The sequence below is a fragment of the Natrix helvetica genome, assembly GCF_964273705.1.
Source record: "Natrix helvetica genome assembly, chromosome: 1".
Taxonomy (NCBI): Eukaryota; Metazoa; Chordata; class Lepidosauria; order Squamata; family Natricidae; genus Natrix; species Natrix helvetica.
Window position 1 is genome coordinate 137,130,803 of NC_138548.1, and position 27,496 is coordinate 137,158,298.

At 40.1% G+C, this 27,496-nt stretch overlaps 1 protein-coding gene across 3 annotated transcripts in view; it reads left to right on the forward strand.

Moving 5' to 3' along the window:
- LOC309383934 (TGF-beta receptor type-2-like) overlaps positions 1–27,496 on the forward strand; it is a 50,004-nt gene continuing 22,508 nt past the window's right edge. The window contains exon 1 of one of the 3 annotated variants that reach the window (XM_081937003.1): positions 1–235. In XM_081937003.1, coding sequence (XP_081793129.1) covers positions 130–235 — 106 coding nt within the window. In that variant the 5' untranslated portion in view covers positions 1–129. The other 2 variants (XM_081937004.1, XM_081937005.1) reach the window with 2 other exon arrangements.

Here is a 27,496-nt window from a genome sequence, read left to right on the forward strand (position 1 = left end):
GGCTCAGAAACTTCAGTTCCTGGGCGGACCCCACACACTCACACAGCTGGATTTGAAACAGCTGGATCTGCCTCCCTTTCACTTTTAGTGAGGAGCCCCACAAGCCCTGGACAGGCTGGCTGGCGGAGGATGAACCAAGTAGCACTGCAAAACTGGGATTTGGTTGCTGGCAAGAGCCAGAAAATGGGTTACTGCAGGAGGCTTCCTCAGCTTCTGCTATTGCTGCTTCAGCTCCGTAAGTACAGAACTAACTTCCACTGTTTATTTTCCTTCTCTTCAAGCTCCGTCCTCCTCTGTGGGTGATTTAGCTAAAGGAGACGGCAGAGAGGTTGGAGAATTTAGAGTAAAGCTGGCTTGAAAATATAATCTGTGCTTCTTTTCAGCAAGTGGTTGGTGATTCACTTCAGTTCTTCAGGCTCCTCTTGGAGGCAACAAAACAGTCACTGCCGTAGCCAGGTCTGGGTTGGCATTAATGTTATGCAAGATAACTTTTTAGCCACTTTTTAGAAACAGTTCAAAATTGTTGACATATTTAGCCAGACTGAATCCAGCTGAGACGATTGGTTGAATGGTTGAGAGTTCGGCATATTTGAATGCTGAGATAGCTCCCTCTTCACCACCCTCTTTTTCCCATGCACTTTCACAGATTTAGGCAGAGAACTAATTAAGCTTAAGTAAACTAACACAGTTGAGAAGTGAAAGGCGCATTTGGGTAACAGCATCTTAACTATTTGAAGCTCAGCGCAGCCAGCACAGAAGCAAAGAATTCCTGGTTACACACGTTCTTCTTTATATGTCTATAATCGTCTGTTACAATTCTCATGCCAGACTTAAAAAAAAAAACAGTCCCACAATACTACAAAGGCTACTTCCTTGGTTTATAACTTGAAGGCACTCACCCAGAAATGCCACATGCAAGTCAAAAAAGGTATACCGACATATGTAGCCTAAAGTATGTAACACCTGCAAATACATACTTTTATATGGAATGTGTATATTTTACTGACACACCCCATTTCCACTAAAACCAGATTGTTCATAGTTCTGAGAAATCAGGGGATAAACTTCCGGGAAAGGACTTCCTAACTATTAGGTGTTTCAATCAGTGTTCTATGGGTGAAGCTTTGCTGTTCCATGTGCTGCTTATTCCAGCTTCTTTGAAAGAACAGACCACGAGCCCGTTCTTCAAAACCAACCTAGCAACCTAGAACTAAGGAGAAATTTCCTAACATTGAGAACAATTAACCAGTGGAACGGCTTGTTTTCAGTAATTGTGGCTGCTCCTCCAGTAGTTGTGGGTGCTCCTCCAGTAGTTGTGGGTGGTCCATTACTGGAGGTTTTTAAGAAGAGCCTGGACAGTCACTTGTCTGAAATGGTATAGGATCTTCTGTTTGAGCAGGGGGTTGGACTAGAAGACCTCCAAGGTCCTTTCCAACTCTGTTATTCTGTTATCTACAGATAGTTCTTGTTTGGTAATCTATTAGAGTCTAGCTATCTTGGCATCATTTACAATACTGTTTGGGCAGCATTCCTGCCATCCAAAATCCTACACAAGCTGGAGAGCTTCTTTGTGGCACAGTTTCTCATATTTCTCCTTGATTGCTGAACTGGACAACTACACTGGTGATGAACCATTGCACATAGGAGCCTATACACATAGGCTTTATACAGAGCTATCCATATAGGCCTAATCGAACTGATCCAGTAGGGCTCATTACAACTTGCAGTAGATCCGCAAGGCCTCAGGAAGAGGCATCATCTGAGATATTTTAAAGATACTTTTGAGATATTTTTAATTTGAAAAAAAAGCAGAGAATGAACTTCCTGCATGTGACTAAGCTATGACTCTTGCTTAAATAGGTTAACCATTTTTACAATGGCATTTTTCTGCTTTGCCCTCCCCCAAACAGATACATAGACATACACATATCTTTTAACATGCTAGAGAGGGAAACTAGAAGTTGGACATACATGGTTTTATTTTATTTTTTAATTACTAAAAGAAGGTCCAATATAATTCATGGGTATCGGCAGCTAGAAACAGATAAAGTGAGTTAAGATTACAAGCCCTGAAGTTTACCTGCAGGTCTACAGAACTCAGCGCATAGAGTTGTGCACAGGAACAGGTTGTCAAGCAACCTGGACCCTTCCACAATCTGATCCTATGCACATCTACTTGCAGAGATTGAAGGTAAAAGAAGAAAATGGTTCAAATCTTTCCCATTAGTTTCAGCGAGATACTAGGAATGCCGGTCATGGGCATCTTCATGCTCACCAGCTTGCTTGCTTTTAAAAAAAAATTTTTTTTTAAATTTTCAGACAAACACAAACACACAACACATATAACGTAAAAGCCTCTTCAATAACACACAGTGTGTCGATTGGTTACAAGGTCTTTCCGTGTCCTTTCCATAGTCATCACTTGAATTTTATCAAAATTCACATATTGACAATCAAGATATCTTTGTATACATTATTATTATGCTTCCTCCTATTCTAAGTCATTCTATTATTTTAGCATTGATAACATTCTCTAATAATTTTCAATTTCATGATTTTTCCCATTATTAGTATCATCAATCTAATATACTTGTATACAAATTGATATAATTATTAAACATCCATTAAGCCTAGCTATTATTACATCCTTTCAAGGCATGTTAAATTTGAGTTAAATTTATATTATGACATTTTATTACATCATCCTGAAATCATCCAATGATATTACATCTTTATATTCTATTCTATATAAAATTGTTCATCTTTTATAAAAAGGCTTTTCAACATCATCTCCATAATCCTCACTTACAGTATTGTATAAAATTTCATATTATCAATCTAGTATGTTTAAATGCTTTGTTATCATTATTAATCATTTATTTGACTATAGCTATTATTACGTTGTACATCGCACTCAAAATTTAACTACATTTAACTAAAATTTATTTTGACATTTCATGTCATCATCCTGTATCCTTCCAGAGATGGTGTAGTCCAATATCTCTTGCCATTTGTAAAGTCTGTATTCTAAGTGTTTTCTTGATAAGTCTTATGTGGATTTCTCTTAACAACTTGTTGTTCATTGCATGTCTTATAAGGATTCGAAACCCTCTATCTGCTCCTTTTATCAGCTTAACTTTTGTTATCATTAGTGTTTCTGCTGAGATTACTCTCATCATTTCTGCCAAATTTTCTCTCCTTTCTTCATCTATTTTCTGACATCTGGAATAAAGTTCCGGTTCATTGATTTCTCCTTTTCGTATTTCACACTTGTCATTTCCCTCCACTCTCAGTTTACTGTCAGCATTAACAATTTTCTTATCACTTTCATATGTCTCTGTTATTTTTTCAGCTCTGTCCTCAAACTTCATCATTGTCCCTGTACTTTCTATATTTTGATCTATAATTTCAAGTCTCTTTTCAATTCTCTCTGTAATTATTAAAACTTTTTGAATTTCTAAGAAAATTCTTTGCAAAGGTAGTGCCTTTTCTTCTTCATGTTGTGCCATTTTCCAGGTTATAAACACTGCCAAAATATCCAAGGCTTTTTAGGTTTCTAACAAATTCAGTGGGATTTTTCAAATCAAAGCTTACTCTTTCCTTCAAAGGAACACCTGTATCAACAAAACATTTTCTTCTGAGCCTTTCAGTAAACAAAGCTTATCGCTTTATCAGATATTGCCAAGCCTCTAGCCACTAGATGGCAGTGTTACTTCTTTTCCATCATTTCTGCCTCTCTGTAAACACCAAGTTCCGAGAGAGGTAAAAAAATGTCCAAGCCTTACGAGAGAAGAAGCTTTTAATCCACGAGTGCAAAAAATGGAAAAAGTATAGAGGAAGAAAGAAAAAAAGAGACCAGTCCAATTTAAAAGTAAGAGGCATTTGTAAAAAGTCCATCCATAAAAAACAAACAAAGTTAAGGTAGAAAAGTTAACATGATAGTCTTAAACCAGAGTTAATTTGTTGCTTATTTTCTTCTGTCTTCAATTTTATTTTAAATAACAATTCTTTTGGGTTTTCCCTTCTCTAATAATAAATTTTTTTCTCACCATTTCGACACCACTCCTGTACAACTTCTGTTTCAGAAGCTTGTCCCAACCTTCTGCAGCCATTTTGGCTGCTCTCTTGTTGCTGGCAAAAAGAGCTTTCTCCTGGATCAATTAGGGGCTTTGCAATGCCCTGAGATCAGCAGGATATGCTCTTCTCTATCACTGTTCCTTCAGACCAGTTTAGGTCCAAAAGGACCATCCAGGAATAGAGATATCGACAGCAATCCTGGAGCCCCAAGATTGCATGTCGTGTTGTTGCAACGTCAAGCCCCCCCCCCTCACTAGATTTCTTGAATATAAAATGTAAGTCAAGTTAAACTCAACAGCTCTGTTACATAAAGTTAAAAATAAATCCAAGGCACCACCACCAGTGCTCCCAATACACAACTCAACTTTCTGGATCATATGGAGTTACAGTATTTAACTTGGGTTTATTGTCTTCCAAATAGAGCACTCAACACTCTGGGTTTACAGAAACTGTAACTAGTAACCAAATTTCATTTAAATTGGTTTCTAAACAAGGATTAACAAGAATTTGAGTATGCTGTAAGTATTCTTCTCTGTAAGAACTAGGGAAGGTCAAGCCTGAGGTCCTTTCTCAAATTACATTTCTGCCTTGGATTCAGATATCTTTTATCTGACTATTTTCTTGGTTGGAACTCATCTTCATGTTCCTCGGGGTTAGTCCTACTGCCCCTTATATCAAGTCCCATCCCATTAGCATTGCCAGGGGGTTGGACTAGAAGACCTCCAAGGTCCCTTCCAACTCTACTATTGTATTGTATTATTGCCCTTTTTCTCACCATTTCGACACCACTCCTGTACAGCTTCCAATGGGACCTGGGAAGGATGCATTTTCTATAGCACCTCCTGCCCTACTGAAGAACTTTCTTCCTGGGATCCAGCAATCCCCCACTTCTTTCCCCTTTTGGAAAGCCATAAAGGCCTGTTTTCTTTCCCACATGTATGGGGGAAGCTTGGAGCCTGAGGATTGTATGGATAGATGAATTGGATGTGGTGGGTCAGGCACTTGGGTTTTTTGCTTTTATTTTTCTGGCAAGCTGTCCACAATTATGTTTTATACCATGGGAGGCAGCATACAAATCAAATCAAATCAATCAATCAATCAAATGAACACACGGTTAATACCGATAAAAATAAGCAGCAATTTTATTCATATCTGAAATGTTTTGCATTTAGGTAAATTTAGGATGAGAGGCTATGTTTCTAGTAGATGGATAATCAATTCAATCTCCACAGCAATTCATATATATAGAACAGGCAATCGTATAAGATCAGCTAAGCCTCCAGAATTTCTGTCTTTAATTTGCAAATGGGCATCTTTCCAGGGTCACTGGAAAATGCTGAGGAATATTCTCACCAGATGTACAGGAAGATAGTCTTTGGGTTGCTCTCCATGTAGCACATCAGCTTTTCTTCTTCTCTTATCATTATCATCATCTGCCCCTCCCCTACACACTAGTATTACCATCATCACCATCATTGTCTTCAATCCGTTTCATAACCCCAAAAAATTATCTAGTCCTCCCCAAAGCAAGAAGACATGTATTACTTAGGTTCTTCCAGCAGAAAACTTTGAAAGAATTAGGGGCTCTGAATCAGTGTACTTGACATATGCAACCCCCTGGATTGTAGATAAGTAAAGGCACAAAGTCAGCTGAGTGACTTTGTTGGGCCAGTCACTTTCTCTCAACCTTAGGAAAGAGGCAATGCCAGGGGTCAAATTCAGCAGGTTCTGGAGAACTGGTAGTGGAAATTTTGAGTAGTTCAGAGAACCCGCAAATACCACCTCTGGCTGGTCCCAGAGTGGGGTGGGAATGGAGATTTTGCAATATCCTTCCCCTGCCACGCCCACCAAGCCATGCCCACAGAACCGGTAGTAAAACAATCTGAATTTCACCACTGGGCAATGCCAAATCATTTCTGAAAAACCTTGCCTAGAAAACTGCAGGGACTTCTCCAGACAGTTTCCAAGAATTACACCCATTTGAACAGAAGAAAAACAAACAAACAAACAAACCGAGAGCCACTTCGGTGCAGTGGTTAAGAGTTAGAATAGAAAGTGAGGGATTGTGAACCCAAGTCCCACTTTGGGCATGAAGCCAACCACTCTCAACCTGTCAACCCAAGGAAGCTGGCAAGAGCAAAACACTTGTGTGGATTCTGTTCGAAAATAGCCAAAGGGCACCATGTTGATTATTCCCATAATATATTTATTTCTCTAATAATCGATGAGGAACTTGCATGAGGAACATGGCTGAGTTGTTTCTGCCCATTGTAGGTTAACGCATCACAGAAGGTAAAGCAAATAAACCATGTTATGGTTTGGTGTGTTTTGTGAAGCCATTTGGTTGGGGTTTAGTCACTAAGGCAAATCAGGATTGTACAAAACAGGTCTATTCTTCACTAGGAAGGAAGTAGCTATCAGGAAAAATTCCCGATTTAGTTAGCACCTCATTGTAGCAAACACCAGGTTGCAGAAGCCCAGCTCAGCACAACAGGATTTCCTTTCTGTCTGGAGGACATCGTGGCTTCCATCCCTTATATGGAGTTCACAAAAGAGATTTGCTTTTTTTGATTGGTGACCATAATGGTACTTCCATCAGCATCCTTTGCTCTCCCCCATTTGTCCAAATATCTTTTCATCGATCACCTGTGTTTTAAACTTTGGTTGTTGGGCAATTGTGCTTAGTTGCTATTGGGAAATAGCACTTTTGAAGAAGCAAAAAAGGCAGCATCTAGCTCTAGGGTTTGTTGATGCTATTTTTAAAAATGGAAAAAGAAGATAATTAGAGATCTTTTGACTTATATTTCCTGCAGAAATAACTCAGACTATGTCAAGTGAAAAAAGGACATGTAAATTTTGCTTAAGTAGATATTTAAAAATTCAAAACAACAGTCCTAATATAATATAATGCTTTTCATTTATATGTTTTGAGGGACACGGTGGTTCAGTGGCTAAGACACTGAGCTTATCGATCGAAAGGTTTGCAGTTCGGTGGTTCGAATCCCTAGGGCTGCATAACGGGGTGATCTCCCATTACTTGTTCCACCTTCTGACAACCTAGCAGTTCGAAAGCACGTAAAAAATCCAAGTAGAAAAATGGGGACCACTTTGGTGGGAAGGTAACAGCATTCCATGCGCTGGCCACATGACCATGGAGACATCTTCGGACAGCGCTGACCCCTTGGCTTTGAAACAGAGATGAGCACTGCCCCCTGGAGTCGGGAACAACTGGCACATATGTGTGAGGGGAACTTTTACCTTTATATATATGTTTGCATTTTGCATGTGTTTTGCTTGTGTTGTTATGTTAGTAATGTCCAAAAAGAAGACCTGACTCAATCAAAGATCCAATGTTTACTGCAGAATCCTTTTACTTGAAAGGATCAAGTGCATTTTTTTCCAGTCGACACTAAATTGTTCAAATTTGGAAGCTTTGGAGGCTTGCTGGCTTTTGAAGGACTATGATGAAATTTCATCTGAATATTTTTTAAGGTTTTTGTAAACTATTATGTAAACATCTAGTTGAGCAGCTCATCATTTATTAGTAGGACTTACATCTGACTAGATATGTATAATATTACAACACAATTTTGGACCACCAAATAACTAAACAGTTGTTTACACATCTATGGCACTGAGTAGGCGATGCTGCCATATTTTACATCCCCAGAGGGTACACTATATTAAATTTACATACTGTATATTCAAATTTAAAAGAAAGTATATCAAATATTTTAAAATATAAGTATTCAATGTAGTGGCTCTGAACAGTGAAATAATATTTTTTTATGTTTTAACGTGGCACTGAGTAAAGGGATATGTTTATCTGGGTGAAATGAAAATTGTTAGGGAGAAAGCAAGGGGGTGGGTTTCCTCTACTAATGGGCCATTCTTATTGGAGTTGAGTAGTTTGGCATGTGAGGAGAGAAATGGAACTCAAACAATATGAGAACAGAGAGAGGTTGAGAGAGCCAGCCATTGCGGTATTGGCTGAAATCCTGAAGAGGTTGGCTGCAGACATTGCTCAGAGAGGGTTGGCAAAGAGGAACTGAGGCAATGGAAAGCCATGGAAAGACAAAGCCTGGTAAGATCTTCAGGAGGTAGTGAGGAGCACCACAATGAAAGTGGTGGAGGAACATCATTTACAGTAAATGCAGCACTAACAGGAAGATATCTTAGGTATTCCAACAGTCGTGGCTGCAATGCCAGGTGTTTTCAGCAAGGGTGAGTTCCAAAAAAAAAGCCAACGTTGCAATAAGCAAGCAAGCCACCATAAAGTTGTAAGCAGAAGGTAGAGAACAACAGGAAACTTGTCTAAGGCCAAAGGACTTGATGAAGAAGAAGGAGAAAGGTTGCAGAAACAGGAAAAAGGTTGGAATTACTATAGTGCAGTGGTGGCGAACCTTTTATGGCTCGCATGCCAAAGGCGGGGGGGCACAGGGGGGTCATGTGCGGGCATGCCACACCCATAATGCTATGTGCATGACCCAGCACACATGTGCACGTGACCAGCACTTTCCCCCCGCTTTTGGCACACTTTTTTTTGCTCTCCCCAGGCTCCAGAGGCTTTCTAGAAGCCTGGGGAGGGTGACAACACCCTCCCCCGCCCCCCGCGGATGCCTTCAGGAGCTTCCCTGAAGCCTCTAAAGCATGAAAAACTGGCTCTATGGACAAACCGGAAGTTCATGAACGGACTTCCGGTTTGCTCGTAGGGCCATTTTTCGCCCTCCGGAGCTTTCAGGAGGACTCTGGAGGGCGAAAAATGGCCCTACAAGCAAACCGGAAGTCCATTCATGAACTTCTGGTTTGCCCATAGGGCTGGTTTTTCACGCTCCGGAGGCTTCAAGGAAGCCTCCGGAGGGCGAAAAATGGCCTCAAAAGAAGGCCGAAGTCAGCTGTCCAGCACGCTGGAGCTGACAGGGCAACACCTTGCGTGCCCTAACAAATGGCTCCATGTGCCACCTGTGGCACACGTGCCATATGCTCACCATCACAGCTATAGTGGTTGAAACTATCCCTACAGTGAGAATCAGTAATTGAGGATAGGCTTCTTTGAGGCCTAAGTCAGTACAGAATGGCGGGGGGGATAAAGACTAGTTGGATAGGATGTTTGGGGGAGCTATATAGGTAAGGGGTTTTTAGTGAGAAGTGATGTGGATGGTTATTGAGTAAGGATGGGTTCCGGCAGCCACTACTGCTGGTTTGCTCATGGGTGTGCCATGCATGTGCTTGCGCTTTGCGCACTTGATGCATGCTGTGTGTGCATGCGCAGCACAATAAAAATTGTTCTGCGCATGCACAGAACTGAAAAACAAGATGGCGGCGCCATAGGTGCTACCCAGAGAACCAGTTCAGGGGCATGGCAGGCCTGGGTTGCTGCTGGTTCCAGCAACTCAGGCCGCCAAACCACTAACAGTTCAGCCAAACTAGTAGGAACCCACCACTGTTACTGAGATGCCTGCAGTGGCACCAAGTGACACAATCAAGAGCAACCACTGAAAGAATGTCATATCTTGGGATATGAATGGAAGCCTGGTAGATGCAGAGGAGTGGGTGGATCTCCTTGTTAATTGTCCTGAGGAGGGAAGGGAGGAGAAAGTAGAGAAAAGTAGAGAGAAAGGAGGATGAAAAATTGAAGTTCTGATGCCAAAGAGGGAGAGATGTCAGGATGCAAAGACCAGGCTTCCTTCAGAAAAGGTGGCTTGGAAATCAGAGACCAATTCCTATTTCTAGTCCTCTGACTTCATTGCAGGAGCTACACAGTCATCCAGAACTCTATAAGCCACTGGAAGCAGACTTTTATTGATAATGAATTCTGTAATTCTGGTGCAATTCAGGATGGTGGGCACCATCTTTAAAATCTTCTATGGCTTAGGGCAGGGGGGCGTCTCCGAACACGGCAAGTTTAAGACTTGTGGACCATCTCCCACAATTCTCCAGCCAGCATAGTTGGCTGAAGAATTCTGGGAGCTGAAGTCCACAAACCTTGAAGTTGCCAAAGGAATGGTTATCTCAGAGCTTGCCTGCTATGTGTGGAATCTCCCCAGTTGGTACATTGAGCAAGAGAAGGCATGTTAATGTTAAGGGCCTCTCTGCAGATGGAAGACTACCTTAAGTCACTGTGTTCTCGTGTTTTCAATAATATAACCCCCACCCCACCCTGGCTCCTTCACGGCAGCCTTCTCTCAGATATCAAGACTGTCTCTTTCCTGTCTAGTTTTTGAAAAGGCTGGCTGTTCTGGAGAGCATGGGATGAATAGATGGAATATTGAACTATCTCCAAATTGTGGAATGCCTTTTATTCTTGTTGGAAGAATTAATCATGGTTGTTTGTTCTTTCTTTGTTATTGCTATGGTTTTAAATCTTATCACCGTAATCAGTTAGTAAGCTGTTCCGAGTTTCCAGCATGTAAGGCCAGAATAAACCAAAATATTTTAGGGGCACATAAATCTGCTTGGGGAAAAAAATAAAGCAAAGCAAAATGAAACAAAACAAGAAGGATGAGCAAAATGGTTTTGGGAATGTGCCTGAATATAAATAAATATAATGGGAACAAGCTTTATTTCTAAAGCAAGATGTTGTCAGAATTAGTGGCTGTACAGAATAGCAGTGCCTTCAGAGAAGGGGCACAGTAAGGAGGTTTTCTATTGAAATCGCATCTGTCGGACAGCTTTGTATGTGAAATGGCATAATCTCAGGTATTCTAGGCTGAGAATAGGATAGTACTTATGCATGGCCTAGAGCTGTGATGGCGAACCTATGGCATGTGTGCCTGAAGTGGCACGCGCAGCCATGTCAGCTAGTATGTGCGGCATTGCCCGTTCTACTTCTGGGTTTCTTGCTTGCATGTGTGCATGCGTGCATGACGATTCAGCTGTTTTTTGCGTGTACTGCAGTGCCGGAAACCGGAAGAGCTGTCTGTGCGCATGTGCGCTGGCCAGATGATCGTCGCATGCTCGTGCATGCCAATATCTGGAAGACAAGCTGGCCGGTGCGCCTGTGCATGCCATTAACCGGAAGTTCATTTCCTGGTGCGCACATGTCCACTCGGCAGCTTGTCTTCAGGGGCACATCCCCAAAGACTGTCCGTGCGCACAGTTTGCCATCACTGCCCTAGTTTACTCCTAGGTAAAAGGATACGGAAATGGATTTTTAGTCTAAGATTTGCATATATATTGCAGTATGTGCCACTTGATTCTTATGTACAATAACAAGCAAAAACTTGGTATCATGAATCAAAAACTATAGGTCCCAATAACTGGGTTAAGTCAACACCGTACTCTTCTGCCCCATGTATATCTAAATCAAGCAGATAATTTCCTTTTTGGGAGGAAAGCCATTACAGCAAGAAATTTAAACTTGTGTCAACTGAAAGAAATAAACATAAAACAGTTTATTATAAGAGCAATAATGGCTTTGAAGTTGAGGTTTTTGAGATTATGTTTCTTCAGAGCTGGAGACTTGCTATAAGATGGTGTGCACTTTGGGAGAGAGAAAGAGAGGGAGAGAGGGAGGCAGGGAAAGAGGAAGAGGGAGGGAGAGAGATTGAGTTCTGGTCAAAAATAAAACTCGCAAAGAGCTCCTGATAATCAAGTTTGTCCAGAGTCTCTGTAGTTAATGTATATGACATATCTGTAGATAATGCCTATAACAGTTCTAGTTTTTGAGATTAAAGTACATTCCTTCAGAGTGGGAGAACTGGATAGAATTCGCCTTCCTCCCCAGTCCTTCTATGACTTCTCAAAATCTGCTATTGGGATTGAGCAGGAGACACGTTGAGAGATGGAAGTTGGGAGAGGAGAGTACCAGAAATTCTATTTGCATAGAAACGGTGGACCAATTACACTGATCGATTGAATTAATTATTAACATTGAGCTACAATTTAAAATTTCTGGAAGATAGAAATGGCATCAGCGGAAAACTGAATGGGATGCAAAAAAAATATGGTTGGATTGATCTGACTTTTGTTGTTCTTGCTGTTAAAGATCATTACACCCCTCTCTTCGTTTCTTCTGATTTGGTGGCATTTTAAAGAAAAGTTTCATCACTATAACAAAACAAGTTGAAAAACTCTTAGCTTATTGGATCCAAGAACTGGATCTCTGAGTTACAGCAGCTGCCTTGCTCTGACGTCTCTATGTTGGCTCATCAAAGTTCCACCAGATGGTCAATGGAGCGCCTGCAAAAATTTCCAAACACTCCCCAGGCAATTCATTTAAATCAGCAGTAACCCATTTGCACTTAAAACAGAGCACAAGCCCCCATCTCTCACATGTTATATACATAACGTTTCTGCCATATTTATTGTTCCAAAGATAAGGCTAGATCTATTTATGTTGCTCTTTGCAATCCTTTCCCACCCATTTGCACAGATTCATATCTTCTGCAGAGAAAAGAAACTCTAGGCAGCTTAAGTCGCCACGACAGGATTTCCACTTGAAAAAAATCAGGTTCTATAACACATCATTTGGTGTGTTGTTGTTCAGTCATGTGCAATTCTTCATGACTCCATGGACCACAGCATGCCAGTTCCCCCCCATGCTCCACTAACTCCCAGAGTTTGTATCTGGCTCTACCCATACCAGTAACATGGCGGTTAGCAATCTTTGCAGATGGGATGGGATGGATTGATTTCTGATACACACACACACACACACACACACACACACACACACACACACACACACCCCAGAGGTGGTATTTAGCAGGTTCTGACTAGTTCTGGAGAACTGGTAGCAGACATTTTGAGTAGTTCGGAGAACCGGTAAATAGAACCTCTGACTGGCCCTTCCCCCATCTATTCTCTGCCTCCCGAGTCCCAGCTAATCGGGAGGGAATGGGGATTGTGCAGTATCCTTCTCCTGCCATGCCCACCAAGCCATGCGCACCAAGCCATGCCCACAGAACCGGTAGCAAAATATGTTGAATCCCACCACTGAACTGTGGGCAGTGAAATTTCCTTCCAGATGCTGCGCTTGTCTTTGTAGGATTACGAAGCTGAATGTTTTAAGTTCTTATTCAGCCATGGAGCTTATGTGATGACTCTGGAGCTATCACTTTTTCTCAGCAGAATCTACTTCACGGGGTTAAAGGTCTGTAGAAATTCTCAGTCATCCAGGTCATGGTTGTCCTAAAGGTCCTAAAGGTGCTTTTTCAGGAGGCAACTGGACTTCCTTGTTTTTTTCCCCTTTGAATATGTTTCACTTCTCATCCAAGAAGCATCTTCAGCTCTGACCGGATGGTGGCGAATCTTTCCATTCCCCACTATCCTGTTAGAGCTGAAGAAGCTTCTTGGATGAGAAGTGAAACGCCTTCAAAGAAAAAATGAAGTCCAGTTACCTCCTGAAAAAGCACCTTTAGGGATAATTCACAGGGTTGTTTGTGTGAGAAGACCTATGGGTAAGCCACCTTGTACTCACCACAAAAGGTGAATCTATAAACATATTTAACTTCTGCACCATCACTGCAGGGGTGAAAAACTGCAGAACACAGTCCTGACTGTAATCTGTCTAATTCTTTTCCTTACCTCCCAAGACTGATATATATAAGGATGATATCCGAGTCAAGGTTCCTTCCCATACTTTAAAATGCTATAGATTTCATCTCAATTCTAAATATGATCCTTCTGGTCATTTTCTAATTATAGAGATATTATTTCCCAAATATTGGATTTGGTTCAACCCCACTTACCTGCATACCTATTGGCTAACCGCAAAGCCAGACCATATTTATAACGTAGCAGATACGGAGACCATATTTATAACATAGCAGATATGGAGAGTGGGCAGGGGACCGTTCAGTCATTCCTAAATATATTATGAATTCTAGGCAGGGCTGACAGTTCTGGTGCTTGCTGAGGAGGTGCATGTTCACTTCCAATGTGCTTAGTTTATATAGCTGTAAATGAAATAAATACTGGCTACCACAAGTCCCAAGTGCTCTCTCATCTAAAGAAAGCTAAACCTTAAATAGAGGCCAAAATAGATATGATTTTAATAGTGTTATGAGTGTGGGTTGCAACAAATCAAAAAATATTTAATGCCAGGCAACTTGGTGCTTTTGAAGACATTTTATATTACACTTCTCCTAATCTTGCTGGCATTGACCCATGCTGACTGGGCCTGATAGTGACTGGTCCAAGACATCTGGAGGGTAGCAGGTTGCCTTGTCCTAAATTATACAAATGCAAAAGAAAAAAATGATTCCGTACATGCTCTACGATTTCTGTTCCCAGTAAGGACCTCTCCTTTATTTCCTCTTTTATTGCTTAGGGTATTGAGAGACCCAATAAGGACACAGCCTAAAAGTTCCTAACAACTCCCCAAAACCCTTTATTGTACAGAAATGCTTTGTATTTGTTACCACTACATTTAGAATACTGACAGACAGAAAATGGAAGTAAGAGACTGTGTCTATCCTGGCACTAGTTCAGTGCAGCAACCCAAAATAAGATTCTTTCCTTTTATGTTACTAAGGACAGAATTTATTTCCATGATTTGGGAATTTTTAGTGACTTCTATATCTCATAGTTCAAATGCTTTAAAAATGTTTTTTTTTTTAAATCACACAAATAAGTTCTTTGTAAGGGATAATTTGGGATTGATGCTGTAAAATTTTAACTCTTTTCACCACTTGCCGTGTAAATATCAATTTGGAAGAGCTTGAAGGTTATATAAACTGTTTTCATTTAATGGTAACTGCTTAAACGTGTGTCTGGGTACAAGTGTTTTCTTTCTGATGTTTATCTTGAAATATTTCTTTGGATTTAATTTTTAAAAAGTCAGTGGGAATGTTTCTGCTAGTACCAACAAGCTTGAGAGCAGACCAGGGGTCAAATGCTTCTTGGTTTTTATTTCTTTAGTACATGAATACTCCTCCCACTTTCTTAAGGATTTGCTTTGTTCACTAGTCTGGTTTTTTTTCATGCCTCAGTAAAATCTTGGTCCTAAATCAAAGTATGAGAGGAAACTATAGTAAACTTGAGCTTTATGGAGCCCTGAATTGTGTTAATTACCACTAATATTTATTACTTGGACTGCCATAGTGCATATCCGCTTACCTGGGAATAAGGCTGCATTTGTCTTGATTCTAGAGTAAGCAGAGAACCCTCCCGCTTAATATTTGATATATCCTGGATCTAGCTGTGCAGATCCAGTAGAGATGGCAGAGTCTTCATTTTGCAATATTATGAAGGATGAGTTGAAGCCTGCTGGTCCTGAGAAAGGGGACAGGATTCTCCAAGGCCTCAGTCCCACTACCTGCAGTCTAGAGTCCTTCCCTTCCTGGTTCATGAACACCTCCAGGAAAATAATTAGAGCAGGGGTGTCCAAACTTGGGAACTTTAAGACTTGTGGACTTCAACTCCCAGAATTCCCCAGCCAGCCATGCTGGCTGGGGAATTCTGGGAGTTGAAGTCCACAAGTCTTAAAGTTCCCAAGTTTGGACACCCCTGAATTAGAGGCTGAGTCAGAGCAATGACAAAGGTGTCCTTGAGTGAGAGGGTGAATGAGGGGGTAGTACTTCCTACCTTGAATCAGGTAGTTGTGCATCCAGGAGAAGCTAGTGTGCAACTGGAAATTTTAGATAACTATCAGTTGGTTCCCAATTTTCCTTTTTTTAAAGGAAACATCATTGAGAAGGTGATGGGCCTGCAATAACAGAAGGCCCTGGAAGAAACAGATTACCTGGACCGTTCTCGGTCTAGGTCAGACCCAGATGTGGAATTAAATCCACACTCATCACCATCATATAGATGGAATTTCTCCATGATAATCTATCCGTAACTTGTTCTTTCAGGACTTCCAAGAGATTGCTCATCAGCCTAGTATGGTTATTCTCTTCCTTTCACTTTTTCCAGAATTAGAGCCTGTCCATAGAGTTGGAATTTTGCATAAGTACACTGAAATGGAATGATTTGAACCTGGTCATTTGTGCCTCCAGTGAGAACTCTGGATTGATTTCTTTGATGGTCCATTGGTTTGTTTTCTTGATGAACCAAGACTATGGTATTCTCGGTCTTTTCACCACCAAGATTCAAATATTCTTACTATCCTGCTTGTTCAAAGTCCAACTGTTGCTTCCATAAATTGTCACAGGGAATACTATGGTTTGCAGCATTCTGCTCTTTAGATTCCCATAGTTTTTACTTTTTTCAACTAGATTTTTTTTCTTCTGTTAATAGGATAAGATCTAGGAAAGTCAGTCCTTTTTTTGGCTCTTTTTCAATGTTCCGGAAAAAATATGGTCAGTAAGACCAGTAAGGAATTTTTAGAGCTTTTTAAATCTTGGCTGAGTTCATTTTCCAGTGTTAAAATTAATAACTGGTCAATAACTTTAGGCTCTCTGGAGGAACCAAAGCTTCTGGAACATCCTACATGTATTTGCAACCATAAATTGTGCAGAAACAGGCAGCAGAAACTAAATTTTCACAACTTTGCATTTAATTTCTCTCTCCACATTTGTATGTGTATATGTGTGTGTGTGTTTATCCAAGTTCGCAAATTTACATCTGGATCTGTGTTAAGCTTTGGAAGACTTACAATCATTTCATTTTAATGAAACAATGTAAACTGAATGGACAGCCTTAGGACTGAGTGGCTTCTCACTTTACCGTCTATCAAATTCTTTCAGGGAGAAACATGAGTAGGTATAATTTTCCCCAGAGAGTAACTTTGGAAACCTACTGTCAATTAAAATTATACTTTAGATCTAATATATCAATTCTGTCAGAGGAACCTAACAGACCTAATATGAGGTCTCACTATTGCAGGAAAGAAGAAACCTTGATTTATTTACATATTCATAGCTGAATCTGCTTCTGATCTGAATTATTCCCCTTGATCTTGAATTCTTCCCACTTGGATGAAACTCAACTCGACCCCTTTAAAATCCAGCATCCAGCATTTTCCCTTCATATTAGATCTATAATGTACCAAACATATAATATGGAGATCCAGTGTAATATAGTGGTTAAAGAACTGGAATAAGATTCAGAGTTTCAGATTCTAATCCATCTGTAGTCATGGAAGCATCCTGGGTAGCCCTGGGCCTGTCCCTCACTCTCACCTCAGCCTACTTCATGAATTGTTTGAGAGATAAAATGGAGACTCTCATATAACCATCTTGAAATTATTTTTGGCGAAAACTCAAGAAAGCATCAACAACAGCAAGAATTCTGTAGATTAGCTCATTGGTAGCTGTATCATGCAAACAGGCAATTTACAATGCTGTGGTAGGATTGCAAGAATTGTCCATTGGAATTTTTTGTACCAAATTTGGCTTTATTGTTTGCAAAACCTAAAACTATTGGAAGCGTGCATCTGAAAAGGTTTTTACAAAAAGCGATCAACGTTTTGTAGAATTTCAAAATTCATATTGACTGGCCGAGTCAGAATGTAATAACTAGATACTATTATTATAGAAAGGAAGAATGTGTGATCCATTGATGTGACAATACTGGAAGGCAGCTGAATTACTGGAAAACAACTGGAGAAAGTAACAAAATATTATGATTTACAAATTAAAGTCAAAAGAGTAAGGTTGAGGAAAAAATAACTTTTCATATTGGTGGTCACTGAAACTCATGCTACATCACCAAAAAGATTCACCAAATTTCAGACGTTTTAAACTCTATTGGACTTGATACCACTAATTTTGCACAAGACATCTTTAGTTGGAAGAGTACCGGTATACATTTTGTGGAGAGATTTCCAATATTAATTTCTTGGCCTGGACCTGAATCCTTGGCATCATTATCCAGTTGAATAGATTGTGACATTTACACAACAACAACAATATAACAGCAAACGAAACAACCATCAAATTACTTCACCCATGTGCATTTATCCAGAACTTTTTCTACTTGTATACCCAATTTTCTGATCCAACAATCACAGAAAAATTTATTTAGAATGCCAACCAATTGTAAAAATGCTTTTTTTAAGCTCTCACACTAGGAACAGCAGCTTTCAAAGCAATCCTGTAAACATTTTTCGAGAAAAGAGATTTTTTTAAATTATTTCTCGCTCTGGATTCAGATTTGGATTTGGTCAGAGATCATATTGGCTGTACTGCGAGACAGACAAGAAAAGTGAAACATCGTTGTTACTTTTGGTTCTCTTGGTAGATTTAAATAATTTTAACTGCATTTTAACCCACTGAAGAAGTGGAAGGATGGAGTTATTGCCTGGTGATGCCCTTTTCATCTCTGGGTTCTATTAAGAAGGTGGCAATTGCCACCAATATGCTGATGACACTTAGCTCTATTTCTTTTTTCCTATGAATTCAAGTTTGGGCTTTCCAAGAGCCTTTCCATGGCTAAATAGGGCTGAATATAAGCGAATAAGCCAAAGCTAAGTTCAGACCAGATGGAGCCACTGCTGGTTATGGGGCCTGGATTGAAGGGTTTGATGGAATGCCTTTTCTCAATAGGCTCACCCTTAAGGAAAAAGTTTGTAATCTGGGGAATTTCCTAATCCAGGGTCAATGCTGGATGGTTGCCCAACATTTGTGGCAAGAAGGGGCTGTTATCAACGTCATCTGATAATCCAGTTGTGTTTTTCCATAGAGGCCAGAGGTAACACATGCCAGAGTAACTTGAAGGCAAAATTATTACCATGTACTTTCCATGGGATAGCCCTTCAAGAGAGGTCAGTGCAGGTGACGATGACAGAAGAGGCAGGGAAGGGCACAGATGGTTGCTTGGTCTCAGGCAACACAATATCTTGGCCAGGATCTGTTCAATTAGCCCCTGAGGAAAACACATTTATTGCTTTGGTTTTGGTCCAGTTATTTTCTTCCTCATCAAAGAAACCAACATGCTATTCAATTTCAGCCAAGCAGAACCAACCTTTTCTTCACACAGTACACACAGCAGTTAAACTCATTCAACACACCAAACAGAAATAAAAGCAGCCACCTGACCTACAGGTTAGCATTTGCAGAGAGCCTCCTGGACATTGTGTCTTAGTCAACAAACCAGTGGTGGGTTTCAAATTTTTTTTAGAACCTCTTCTGTAGGTGTGGCCTGCTTTGTGGGAGTGGCTTGCCAGCCATGTGACTGGGGGGAGTGGTTTGCCAGCCATGTGACTGAGTGGGGGGGGTGGCTTGGCAGTCATGTGACTGGGTGGGCGTGACCAACTTGTAAAATGTGGTGAAACCCACTTAACAATGCTCTTGCTTAGCAACCAAAATGTTGGCTCAGAAACTCATTTGAAGCACACAAGTCTTAAAGCTGTCAAGTTACAAGATCTTAACCCTTTAGAAAAAAACCCAGGGGTGTTCCAACTTGACAGCTTTAAGACTTGTGGACTTCAACTCCCAGAATTCCTCCTCTTGCTCATCATCTTGATGATGTGCAGACGGGAGGGGGGAGGGAGCTGGAACCCGTTCTAAATGGCACTGTAGATTTGTGGAACCTCTTCTATAGAAGAGATTAGAACTGGCAGGAACCCACCCCTGGAACAAACCATCACTTGTTACTGGTGGCTTTAACACAATGTCTGCCTTCCATCTCCCTTGATAGCTACCCCTCCTGCCCTGTTTGAGAAGTCATCATTCAGAGATGCAATGGATCTGGGCAGGTATTTCAAATTTGTAGGAACATTTGATTTTTCTTTGAGGCAATTCTGGGCCATTCTTTCTCTCTGTGTTTAATCTGCTCTGGAACACAGCGCAGAAGAGACCAGTGAGTGCAGGTATTTGAACTAAAACAATTGAAATTCATAACACCCTTAACTGAATTTCATTTCAGACTTATTTATAGCCCGTGGAATAGGGGTACAATTATTTCCAGAAAAAATCTGATTAGTGCAAATGATCACAGATGTTCAACAGAAAGCCAGTGTAGAACAAATGCCTGAAGAAGCTATACTGGTGTGGGGTTGAGGCAAAAAATAGCCAGGAAATTTGCAATAAGCATCCATACTTTCAACATCTATATTAAGAACACTCAAGTGTATACCGTGTTTCCCCAAAATGAAGACCTCTCTGGATAATAAGCCCAATTGGGCCTTTAAGTGCATGCGCTAAAATAAGCCCTTTTCCTAAAATATGGCCTTTGAAGCACCTGCACAACCAGTCCCTGCCATTTCCTCGGGGGGGGGGAGGGAGTGGGAACATGCCGCATGCATCCCATATGAACCTGCCATCCACATGGAACGGCATCGCAGAGGCCACACCTGCAAACCCTAGCTACTGCACCCCTTCTCTTAGTGGCGGCCGCAAAAAGAGCAGCAGGTCCAGCGATGCACCTCTCGCGTCACACTCTTGCCAGCCCTAGCTCTGTCGACCTGGGACTGAGGGGAGGGGGACTAGTGCCAGAGCTCTGAGCAGTGGCCAGTGTGGGCTCTCTCTGCACAGCTATGAAGGGGAATCGGTGTGGCCGGTTCTTGCCTGCTGTTGTGTGCAGGGAAACAAGTTGTACTGTAAAAAAAAACTTATTGCAAATTCAATCAATTAATTCAATTATCAATTAATGATAAGGTAGACCATAACCTACTACTAGATAAAGTAGAAGATTGTGGGTTAGACAGCATCACCACCAGATAGATTCGTAACTGGCTGACCAACAGCACTCAATGTGTAGTCCTCAATGGAACTGCATCTACATGGAGGGAAGTATGCAGTGGAGTACCCCAAGGTTCTGTTTTAGGCCCAGTACTCTTCAACATCTTCATCAATGATTTGGATGAGGGAATAAATGGGGAACTCATCAAATTTGCAGATGACACCAAGCTGGCAGGAATAGCCAACACTCCAGAAGATAGGCTAAAGATACAGAAGGATCTTGACAAACCTGAACATTGGGCACTATCTAACAAAATGAAATTCAATGGTGAACAGAGTAAGGTTCTACATTTAGGCAACAAAAATGAAATGCACAGTATATGTGGTACCTTGCTCAACAGTAGTAACTGTGAAAGGCAGTAGTAACTGTGAAAGGGATCTTGGAGTCCTAGTGGACAACCATTTAAATATGAGCCAGCAGTGTGCAGCAGCTGCCAAAAAAGCAACACAGTTCTAGGCTGCATTAACAGAGAGATAGAATCAAGATCACATGAAAGGTTAATACCACTTTATAATGCCTTAGTAAGGCCACACTTGGAATACTGCATTCAGTTTTGGTCACCACGATGTAGAAAAGATGTGGAGACTCTAGAAAGAGTGCAGGGAAGAGCAACAAAGATGATTAGGGGACTGGAGGCTAAAACATGTGAAGAACGGTTGCAGGAACTGGGTATGTCTAGTTTAATAGAAAGAAGGACTAGGGGAGACATGATAGCAGTGTTCCAATATCTCAGGGGTTGCCACAAAGAGGAGGGAGTCAAACTATTCTCCAAGGCACCTGAGGGTAGAACAAGAAGCAATGGGTGGAAACTAATCAAAGAGAGAAGCAACTTAGAACTGAGGGGAAATTTCCTGACAGTTAGAACAATTAATCAGTGGAACAGCTTGCCTCCAGAAGTTGTGACTGCCCCAACACTGGAAGTCTTTAAGAAGATGTTGGATAGCCATCTGTCTGAAACGGTATAGGGTTTCCTGCCTAGGCAGGGGGTTGGACTAGAAGACCTCCAAGGTCCTTTCAAACTCTGCTATTGTATTGTAGTGTATAATTCCAACTTCTCAAACTGGTCTTATTTTCAGGGAAACACGGTATTGAAAACTGGGGGGAGGGGGGGAGAATCTTCTTCTGCTCCCCTTTAGATAACCATGGGTTAAAATAATATGAGATCAAAGTTTTCATGCAACCTTACAATACAGTTAACTAAAATGTATCCTCTGTCATATTCAATCATATTTATTCTATGTAATATTTAAATCTGCTATTAGCACAATCATTTTAATATAAGCACAGTCAGCCACCAGTCTTATCAGACTCTCTCAATCATTGTGGACGGAATGTTTCCTTTGAATACATTTCTAACTTTATGGAGAGAAAAGATTGAGCTTAGACACATCAGAAACTCCTTGCTGTTGTCCCAGCTGCACTCTTTCTAATGATCTGCAGGTAGAAATATATATTCCAGCTGTAGAGCCTGCTCCATGGTAACATTTCCCCTTGGCTATAAAGTTTCTGGATACATTTGTGTAAAACAGCTGGAAGATTGAGTTGGCCCTTGGTATTGATGGTTGACAATGAGGCCATTTGGGCTAATGGGACTGAGAAATCAGGGAACCAGTCAGTTCTCTAATGGACCATGGTAATCAAGCCCACAAATATAATTCCTCATAAAATAAGAATCCACATCCCCACCCCACAGGGATGTCGATTGATGGATTGAATATGTGCCATCAGGTTGTTTTCAATTCCTAGAAATTTAAGCAGATTTTCTGCAGGGAGGGGGAAGATTCCATAATTCGGGCGCCCCAGCAGAATAGGCCCTTCCCATAAGGCCAACCAAATGTAGCTCCCTAGATGTAGGAACCTGCAATGTATCCATTCTTGGAAATCTGATGTGACAGGCAGATGAAATCAGGGAAAGATCCCATGCCATCTTGAAAGGTCAATACCAGCGTCTTGAATTGAACTTGGAAACAAACAGGTAGCCAATGCTGCTTACGCAACAGGGGTGTAATGTGTGCTCTACCAGAAACCCACATAACTGCTTGTGCCCCTGCATTTGCTCCAGTTGAAGTTTCTAGATATCTTGAAGGACAGCCCCATATAGAACAGATTGCAATAGTCGAACTGGGAAGTGACCAGGGCATGAGTGGTCATGATTAGGGCTGCTTAATCCAGCCATTCAATCAATATGCTGATTTCCAAGGCAATTGCTAAAATGATAAATTTCACCAATGTACACTTCGAACCAGAATCTTAACTCGAAATGGGGAGAGAGTCGCAGTGAATTACATAACCTTGAAAGTGCTAAAGCAATTCAGATGCAGTTAGCAGCTGGATAGAAGACTAGAAAATCCCAAGATTGAAGATTTGAGAAAGTTTTTTTTAAAAAATCTGGAAAATGGCATTGGCAAACAATTTTTGCAGTGTTGCCAAGGAAGCTTCGTGGCTGTAAATACTTTGTGATTGAGGCAGTATACAAGCTGATGAATAAAAATGTTCATGTTGTCACCAGGAACTGACTTAAGGAAAACTTTTTTTTTAAAAAAATGTATCTTCCAATAAATTCCCACTTCTTTCAAAGACCTTCAGTGGAAGAACACTGCAATGACATGACGCCATGCTATCATTTTTGAAGGCAATTTTTGTGTGTGTGATGGAACATGTGTTGTTAATTAATGAAAAAGTAGAGCAAGAAAGTTGCTAAACCTACTATTAGAATGGTATGTCCTTGAACCATTAACTTAGTTTAACTGCCACATCATTCAACTTAGCTCTAATTAAACCCAGATGAATTCTTTCAATGCTAATACGCAGATAATGTAATAAAGCTGCACAAGCAGTTAAAGTACCAACAAACTTCTTGCAAAAAGCTTCCAGATGGGGCTGAGGCAAATGCAACACATCAAAATAAAAGCTTTTTAAAAAGTGGAAAAGGAAAACATGGAATTGGCTTTAAGCTAATTAAGTACAATTCGCTCTCCAAAAATAAATTGAAGGCATAAGGCATTAACAATACCACAGATCAGCTTTCTTGCAAAGTGACACATGTGCACACACTCATGTGAATTCACCAATTCTACCGTTTATTTCAAACACTTTTGTCATGCAAAATTTAACTCTTCAGCATCAGGAAGTGGGGCGGGAGACTTACCGCTGGTGTCATGCCAGAACAGAGAGTTTCTCAAAACAGTAAGGAATCAAATAATGGAAAATAATGGATATTGTTTGGAAGAACAGCATGACTCTGATAATCAGAACCAGGGGCTTGGTTTTCTTTGCAGCTTCTGAAAGGACCCCCATTGGCAGGACCTCACTGGATTGAAAGGGAGAGAGGTAACAACCCCCATGTATCACTATTCAAGGCTTTAAGCCCCTAAATTCTATCTTACTCCAGTTCTCTAACCAGGAAATATTTTTGTTAACTTCCCAAGATTCAGTAGCAAGGGATAGAAAGTTAGCAGATCAGAGGACTCTCAAATCCAGTGTTAGCTTGAATCTCAGGTAGAGCAGTTATCCAACCTTTCGTCCGAGCCAAGCATAATGCTACCCCCAGGATTTTTCAAATGTTGAACAAGTTTTATTACTTTTTAAAAAAAGATTACTTTGCTCATTTATATAGGCGGGTGGTTTCCAAAATAAAATTAAAATGTTTCAAATGGCTACCCAGCCATAATTGAATTAGTAGATGACCGTCCACTAGAAAAAAAACATTGTCCATGCTTTTCAGAATGGGAGGAAGACTCTGGAAACAGTGTAGCCCATAATATCAAGGCCATCACCAAGGAGACCTCTCACAGCAGACTTTTGATCATTGTAGTGTGCTAGAAGCATTATCAATTTTTAAATTCTCGTCTAACACTGTAAAATGGAAGGATTTCCATCCATTCCAAGTGAAGGTTCCACATCAATAATAGTTATCTTGGTTCCCCCTGGATGCTGCCCTTGACAGATTCCTCTTCCCTCTCCTCCCATCCATTCCCTTCCCCTCCCTCCCCTCTCCTCCCTTTCCCTTCCCCAATTTAGTTATAGTCAGTGAATTTAAGTAATTTAACAACCGGTTCTCTGCCTTAACGATTTCTTCCAACAACCACTTTGCCAAATTGCTCAGAAAGTTAACAACCGTTTCTCCCAAAGTGGTGCAAAGTGGCTGAATCCCACCACTGGTATAGTCCTATACCATTACATGGCCAAATGCCTTTTCTTTAAAATGTTGGTCGTTTTCATATTCTGTGAAATCTCTCTGTGGTATAATTATTAGCTGCTTCCCCACAGATGATGAAAGGAGGAGAAACTGCTTTTAAAAAAAAGTGGTTTTCCAAACTTATTTTTCAGTGGTCCGCAGCAATGCTTCTACTTCTCACAATAAAATGGGTTAAATGTAATTTTAAAACTCTTCTGGTCTGGGTCAAGCTTCGGGACTGGTGACGTTCAGAAAATATTCATGTAGTTTCCTGGCAACAGTAGGGGAGTGATTTGCCATTGCTGTCTTCCAATATATTTTTTCAACTTCCATCCAAGGAACTGACTCTATTAAGCTACAAAGCCCAGGCAAGATTGCTCAATGCTATCGTCTGCTATTATCTGTGGGATAAAATAGCAAATGGAGTTTGTTAACCTCAGAGAGAATGTAATGTTTTTTTTCAGAAAGTCAAAGACGTCTTGTTTACATTTTTTCCTGAGCATTCTGATGAGTGATTTCAGGAGGGGTGCAAGGAGCCAGTTGTACAATTGCACTTGTATAATGTTTGTCCCTAGCATTGGCTAGGATGACTCAGAAATTTTCACAACTTGATCTCATCTTCTTTTCTCACCAGCCCTATTTAACTGGCAGTCTTCAGATCTGTAGTATTCTTGATCTTTCCATTTTTTCCTTAGAATATCTCCATTAATCTTTCCCACAAGTCATAATTTCAGCCATAACTTTCTTTAAAGATCTCCTCTAAGATCTTGTTAGCTAACTTCTCTTCGAAACCATAAAAGAAATGCTTTTTATTTATTTTTATTTTTTTTAATTTTATTGTTTTAATTAAACAGAAAACACACACAAAAAACACTTTCAATACATCTTCCAGCAAGCATGTCGATTGGTTACAATTGAATTCCATGCATTACTACAATCATTCTTTATATTTCATTCAAATTGAATTGTACGTTTTAAATCAAAAATCTTTATACCGTCAATATACCAACATTCTCATTTTACTATATTTGTTTGAAAGTACTTTTATCTAGAAACATTCATATTTATATTATCCAACGAATAAACATTTTAAAATCGACAACAATCTATAAGAGCTACCACATTCTACTTATTTATCGCCTAGGATTCTTATTTCTTTCCTCCATCCACCTATACCATTTATCCCATATCTGAAATGCTTTTTTAACTTGCAAAAAAGAAACCATTAAGCAAGTTGCTATGCTGTTGTTTCACTATATATTTAATATAAATGTTCAACAATATGTTGGAAGTTGAAACACCGGTTTACTAGTCCCACTGAAACTATAATTTCCTTATTAATTGGATAGCATCCATCTAATACCCTTTCTATTCTCCCTTTGGGTTTAATATGATGTGCCAAAAATACAACAATTGAATGACTGATACCTTTTTCTTGCTCGATAGGCCACTTCCCTGGACTGTAGTTAGCTGTTGGAAAAGGAAGTAATGGTTTCCTCACCAACAAAAAATTTATAAAATCAAATTATGTGCAATTTATTTTCCATTCATGACAAGGGGAATAGCAGGAGGCTGAATAATTGGCAAAGTCTATACTAGGGCTGTCAAACTCACGGCCTCATGAGCCTGATGTGTCATGTGCTGGCCACTCCCCTGCCTAGTTTAGCTAAGGGGGGAAAGTCGTGATACATCACGTGACGACACCATGACAATGAGTTTGACACCCCTGGTCTACATTGTTGGTATTCCTCAATACTTTCAGGGAGCCAATTGCCCACAGGTGTTTGTGCACTATTTTAAAAATGAAAAAAAAGCCTCTCAACTTTCAATAAAAATTTTCCTGACTGATTGCTTGGAAATTATTTTAGGTAATAGGTAACCAATCAAGCATTTTTTCACATTTGGAAACAGAAGGCAGACTATGATAGAATCTCAGGGGAAATTATCTAACTGTAAAAACAATTCAGAAGTTGTATCAATTAGGCAGAAATGCAGTGAGCTTCCTTACCAGGGTGGTTTTCTTTCTTTCTCATAATTTTATTGAAATTTGTAATAAAGTACAAACTAATGTGAAATAAATTAGAAGGAAAAAGAAAAGGAAAGGAAAGTTTAGAAATTCTTTAAAAATTCTTCTTCCTATAACATCTGTGTGCAATCCCCAAATCATCATCTTTTCAGTCTTGGTTCAGAAAAAGTTCTTTAGGAATTATAAGAACTATCAAGTATTTTATTATTGATCAGATAGTCCAACTTTGCATTCCTCTTATTGGTTCCTCTCACAATCCCAATTTTTAAATAGTTTAAACAGCATCACAGGATTTGATCTTTCATTAATCTTTGGAAATCAAAAGAAGTCTTGAAAGCTTTCACCAGCCTGTTTTGTAAATCCCATAAAGAGCCAGGATTTCTTGTTCCAGCTGTTCCATGTCCAGATCCTCTTCTTGATTTGTCTTTTTTATTCCTATTTTGGTAATCTCAATGTTGTTATCTTCCATGCTGTCAAAGTCTCTCATGTTTGTGTGAAGTAAGAATTGTTTTTATTTCTTCTCATCAGACTGTAAAAGTTTAACCACTGAAATCTGTATCATTTCTGAGAAATAGTTATTAATATCTTACTCAATTTTTTGAAGGATTCTTTAAGAGAAGTTAAAAATTATAAACAGCTTAATCATT